Source organism: Aulonocara sp. 'chitande type north' Nkhata Bay, linkage group LG16 (genome assembly GCF_057382095.1).
Source record: "Aulonocara sp. 'chitande type north' Nkhata Bay isolate Kocher_YH1m ecotype deep benthic linkage group LG16, A_spYH_male_GT1.1, whole genome shotgun sequence".
Lineage (NCBI taxonomy): Eukaryota > Metazoa > Chordata > Actinopteri > Cichliformes > Cichlidae > Aulonocara > Aulonocara sp. 'chitande type north' Nkhata Bay.
The window spans coordinates 15,229,842-15,236,091 of NC_141359.1; the positions used below are offsets into that span (position 1 = coordinate 15,229,842).

At 38.5% G+C, this 6,250-nt stretch overlaps 1 protein-coding gene across 1 annotated transcript; it reads left to right on the plus strand.

Annotated features, from left to right (window-relative positions):
* Positions 1 to 2,079: 2,079 nt before the first annotated feature.
* Positions 2,080 to 2,926, plus strand: LOC147311176 (gamma-crystallin M3-like). The gene is made up of 3 exons (XM_086265862.1): positions 2,080 to 2,168; positions 2,273 to 2,515; positions 2,611 to 2,926. Exons 1-3 carry the CDS (start codon positions 2,160 to 2,162, stop codon positions 2,884 to 2,886), a joined length of 528 nt encoding a protein of 175 aa, XP_086121988.1. The 5' UTR covers positions 2,080 to 2,159; the 3' UTR covers positions 2,887 to 2,926.
* Positions 2,927 to 6,250: the final 3,324 nt, after the last annotated feature.

Below are 6,250 nucleotides of genomic sequence, written 5' to 3' on the forward strand. Positions count from 1 at the left end.
CTAACCACGGAACCACTGTGCTGCCTCTAAATCCAGTTCCCCTACAATCCTAAATGATTTCAGATCATTTGCACTTAAATCAGTTTTGATAAAAATATTTGAAAACTGGTGAGGTAGGCGATCTTGAGAAAAACAGCAGGTGGTTGACCCGGTCTCTCTACAGGCTAGTGGGAAGAGTAGAAGATGCCACAGTAACTTTGTTCAACTCAGTTTTAAAAAACTTGGAGAGAAAAGGTTCTCAGCCACAATATTAAAACCACTAATGAGGCGAGGTGATTAATGAGTATTGATCATTCTGTTACAATCCTTTGCTTTTCCAGAAAAGTTTAGAGCATTGCATTCCTGTGGATCTTACTTTGACACTGAGCGTCTGCCTGAACTTAGCTCTGAAGTGACTTGTGACACACAACAGAGATTCCAAGGCTTTGTTTTGACATCCAAACTCCCCAGATGACAGTCCAATCAAAGAACTCCTTAATGAGCAAGAACAAACCTTTCCTCCACAACTGCCTTTTAGAAATGTACTGCAAACACTTTAAAACTACTTCAACAGAGGGAACATGTCTGTGTGAAAAGAGGAAGTAAAGCTTGTAGAAGTGCAATGAATACAGTTATTTCCTTTTCTAAAGTGGTGTTTTTTCAAGGTGTTTGATCTTTTTTATGAAAATAGTTTATGATCAGAAATTATTATCAAAATTATTCAAAAGAAAGACAATGAAAGTAAAAAAAAAAAAAAGACTAAATACCTAATGATCTCACGGCCCAATTCCTATTTTTAAAACTTCATAGCAATGGAAAATGTCAAAAGATGAAGACTAAAGAACATATACATTCATCTGCACAATATGAATCTGCTGAAATCATTTATTCTGTTCATGAAATTGTCACGGTCTGGCTGGCAGACCGTGGGGAGATGGGGAAATAGGACCCAAACGCCGGACTCTTCAGTGCAACAGTGTTTATTTACAAGGTGGTGAAGTAAACAACAATAAATCCCCAGTTTCCCAGACTCCCGTGTAGTGTCTTCTTCCCAAAAGTCCCTCTCTGCCCCAGTGTCCCTTGCACTCCCCGTGCTCACTGCTCTTTCTCATCCCACACTATTCCTGAGGGGAAAACAATAGAGGCAGCCGTTACACACTTATCCCAGCAGGGATACACTCACACTTGACTGTGCTTGAAGACTGACGTGTAGTCAAACGTAATAATCCAGCGTCGGTGGAAGCTCCATCGCTCATCTAAATAGCTCCCCCGACAAGCCCAGATGAGGAGCAGGTGTGCGGCAAGGACTTCGGGTGTGGCCAGCCCTCAAGTTAGGCCACACCCCCAGGGCTGAAGGTGCCTGTAACTTGGCCACAGAAGAAAGGCAACACACACACACACCTGCCTACATACAGATGTGCACAGGGGCAGTGCAGACAACACACCAAATAATAATAATAATAATAATAATAATGATAATAATAATAACAATAACAACAACAGTCATAGTCCCCACTGCCCACGGACCCTGAGTCCCCAGAGCCGGGTCCGTGACAGAAATAACAAACAAACAACTCTTTTTTTGTAAATACCACCACTTGAAAACAAATTAAATATACAAATACCTGCCATAGCATTGAAAATCACAAATTCAAACTCAGTTATAACAAATCACCAAGTATACTATTTCTTTTTCCCTCTTTAACTCATACTCAGGAGTTTGGCAAAAGTTCGTATTATTAGCCTTGAGGGGCTCACTTTTACATACCTGATGAAAACAAATCCACAAACTACTATCTATTTATCTGGCTTGATAACTGCTATCTGGCTTGTTCATATAAACTCACTATTGCACTATACAGCTTGCAGAAAATCTATACTTTTCAAAAGTCATTCACATCTATATAAATAACGTTCTAAGCTATTTTTATTTAAAAAAAAAAAAACAACCACTGCTCTTGTGAAAGGAAAATTCTGTTAAGAGGTTATGACCTTGTTGGTATATGGGTAAGCAACTAAAAACTGTATAGGCTTCTATAACAGCTTGCTGTGTCAGGGCTTTGAACAATGGACAGGCAAACTGTCTTTGTCTCTGGCCAGGTATAAATACAACTTGTTCAGACAGCCAGTGCATCAGTTCAAAAACAGTTCTCTAAGAGACCTGAATCACCGCAGTCAACATGGGCAAAGTAGGAAACTAAATTGTTAAATCAACATTAATTAGCCTATACTTAAGTTATCTTGGAGAGCATGATTGTAAAAATGTCCTTTAAACCCATTGTACTTTTTTCAGATCATCTTCTACGAGGACAGGAACTTCCAGGGTCGCTCCTATGAGTGCATGAGCGACTGCGCCGACATGTCCTCCTACCTGAGCAGGTGTCACTCCTGCAGGGTGGAGAGCGGCTGCTTCATGGTCTATGACCGCCCCAACTTCATGGGAAACCAGTATTTCATGAGGAGGGGCGAGTACGCTGACTACATGAGCATGATGGGCATGAGCGGTGGTATCAGGTCTTGCCGTATGATCCCCATGGTAGGTGTAAAGTGGTGGTACTTCCATATAAGACCTTTTTGGAATTAACATAAGTTTCATGCTTAATTTTATTTTGTCTTGTGTCTATAAAACAGTACAGAGGCCAGTTCAGGATGAAGATCTATGAGAGGGAGAACTTCGGTGGTCAGATGTACGAGCTGATGGACGACTGCGACAGCATCATGGACCGCTACCGCATGTCCGACTGCCAGTCGTGCCACGTGATGGATGGCCACTGGCTGATGTACGAGCAAGCCCACTACAGAGGCAGGATGATGTACATGAGGCCCGGAGAGTACAGGAGCTTCAGGGACATGGGAATGAGCGGGATGAGGTTCATGAGCATGAGGCGCATCATGGACATGTGCTAATTTTACATTTTGACTTCAATAAATGATATAAATTTCTAAATTCTTGTGTCTTGACATTTCATTTCATTTCTAACTCAGAGAAGTAACATTTTAGTATCACAGTCATTAAGAAGTAATCCATTACATTACAGCATCACATCCTCAGAAACAAATTCATAAGAATACTTTTGCTTTACCAACATATAACACCACATACACAATGGTTTATTATGCATTTGGGTATTGCATAAAAATAGAAAATAAAGTACATCAAGTAAATAAGAATATCTTTTGGTTTTAATGAAATACATTTTGTGTGGCAGAAATAAGAGCGATGCAAAAATCAGATGTATACAGGTAACATAAATGGAGCTAGGATTAGGTTAGCACACACTACACACAGCAGATCTCAGTAATGGTTTTTGGCATCAGAGCTGGCTGAAAATCTGGACAACTTAATCAGAGATGTGCTTTCTGAACACTGGAGAAAGCAATACAAGTAAAAAAGGGATGCTCTTTTGGTATATCTCTAGATACTCCAGGGGTACATAACTATGTTCAAAAAGTATGAAAAAGTGATTTTGTACACTAACAGTTCCAATATTGTCATGTCATCGCAGGAGGTAGAATTTATGTTATTGTGAAAAAAATCATCAAGACAAACACTGTGCAAGATGTCCCAAATAAGATTCTCAATTAGTTCTCTACTTTCAAGGTTGTAGAGCATGGAATATTTTATTTTTGTGTTGACAGTTTGGATTTTTGAATTAGGCAAAGTCTTTAGAAGCTGAAGGTTGCTCATTTTTGTTTTACCAACATTGAACACCCCTTAGCATTTACATTGATCCTGTTGGTTATATGGTTCACTTTACATATGACTGCATTACTTAACCTTACTGCATAGGAAGTTGGCATTGGTGGCATCTCCTATATCACATTACCAGCTTGTTTATTTCCCCCTGAGGACACGCTTCAGCCAAAAATCAGAACAGTGTCGTGGAGCTGCGGAGCTTCTTAGTAGCTGGCAGAAACTGATTGTCACCACAAAGTGTTGATTCAAAATGTCCTCTAGCACCAATCACAGGTATGGTCATAGCGTCAGTTGCTACTGATAAATGAAAAACAGCAGTTTCAAGTGGGGGATGCTGTGGGGTAAACAGTTTTTCATGATGGGCGGTGAGGGGGTGCAACATATTCAGTTTTAGAATTCATATTTAATGTTAATTATAGCTACACATACTTCACAGTGTGTCTCTATCCAGCCTTCTTCCCTCACCCCAAACGTCGTTTAAATGGTGTTTTTCCTTTCCACTTTGACCAAAGTGCTAGCTCACCGAGGGTTACATGATTGTTGAGGTTTTTTCGGTTTTCTTTGTATTATTGTATGGTCTTATGTTACAGCATAGAGCACCTTGAGGCAACTGTTGCTGTGATTTGGCGCTATATAAATAGAAATGCATTGAATTAAAAATGTACTTTTACAATGTAATGGCCTTTCTTGTTGCCATCTCACTTGCTGACAAGTACTTTAAAACATTCATTTGTAACCACTGCCAGTAGGAATTGGGCAGGTACCCTGTCAAACTAAACTGTTAAACGAATCAAAACTTGAGTTTCTGAAATAACCCCTAATGTGAAAAATACTATTGACATATTTACATGGCAACTTTAACTTTAACTTTGTATTTCTTCTTATACAGTACTATAGACAGCACAATTTTATGGGTTTACTATATCCATGTGTGATTTTAGACTTCAAATAAATGCACTGGCTGCTCTCATTTACTATATAATGTACTGCATTTACTTCATGCTACGTCCACACGTACACAGGTATTTTTGAAAACAGATTTTCCATTTTCGTTTTTTTTAATGTATATATATTATTCCGTCCACACGTGCAGTTTTGAAAAATATCTCCGTCCACATGTAAACGCGAAAAACGCTGCCAAACGTTGTCAAGAACATGCCAAATCCTAGCTGTGTCGGAAATGTTGGCCAAACAGAAGTCTAGAAGCCTGGGAGGGAAAGAGTAAACAGGGTTTTATGCAAACCTGCAGTACTTCTGGAAAGTTTTTGTGTTTTTCGGGAAAGGTAGCTAATTTTGTGTTACTTTTCAAGTGCCTTCATTTCAACCAAAACAGTATTTTGGCTGGTGTAGACTCACAATTTAGGAATGAACAAAATGCATACAGCATGCATAAATTTTAATTTTAAAAAAATTAAATTTATTCCAAACCGACATCAGAGTCAGGATGTAGGTTGTGAGAGCGTCTGTGTTGAATGGAGAATGCCTCTGATGCCTCTGTCTTTCTAAATGGTGGGACAGTAACTGCATGTGTGTATATGTAAGCGTGTATAAACTGCAGATAGACAGATTAACAGCAACAGTATTTTGTCTACATCTGCCATTGTAGAAATGTATCTCACGTCAAAAACGGCACACACCTTTGACGTTGTGTGAGTAAATCTCTGTTTTCCTCGTCCACACATAAACGCAAAAACTGAGTTTTCGAAAATCTCCACCCTGGCAGGAGTTTTTAAAAAATCTCCATTTTCAGTGATCGAAAATGCAGTTTATGTGTGGACGAAAGACGCAAACGCACAGAAAAATCTGCGTTTTCAAAAGTACCCGTGTACGTGTGGACGTAGCCTCAGTCTCAACTACAGTGCAGTGAAAAAGTTGCACCCTCCTGATTTCTACTTTTTTTTTTTTTTTTACATATTTGTCATATTGAAATGTTTCAGATGATGAAACTAATTTTAATATTAAACAAAGATAATCCAAGTAAATGTAAAAGCTGCAAGAAGGTCCTGAGTGGCTTTGTAACTCTTTCCACACTGACAGGTGTGACTGACTTTGTCTGATTCTTTAGATTGTGGCATGTGTTCCTTTGTGAGATCTATTAGCCTACTTCAGTTTGAGACACAGGTTCTATTTAAGTGATTTCTTAACTCAAAAGATGTGGCTGTAATCAGACCCGCGGGTGCATTTTTAGTGATATTATATGTATTTATTTGTTTTTGAGCTAAATTAACTTTGTTTCGGATGCTGTAAACAGTTTCCAAACTTACTCAATATCTTATCCAACTTTGAGTTGGGATTTAAAAATATTATTTTTTATCTTATCTTAATGAATCAAATTGTTTTATGCAGGTATCAGGTATCAATAGCAACTTTTTTAAAGAACTAAACTTGTATAATACTACTCTCACGATGAATTAGTCCCCTCATCTAGTGTTGCTTGAATGACAGAATGATGTCATGTAACACTAACAAATTCACTATTATTAGATACATAATGACAAGTGAGCCGAGTCTGGCCCTTTGGCAAATATACGTGATTGATTTTTAGTTTTCTGTTAACACAGAAACTTAACACAA

What these genes read in the sequence shown, in the direction of transcription:
- LOC147311176 (XM_086265862.1), top strand. An exon ending in CTTGCCGTATGATCCCCATG is followed by an intron (nt 2,516 to 2,610) that starts GTAGGTGTAAAG and finishes TCTATAAAACAG; the next exon opens with TACAGAGGCCAGTTCAGGAT.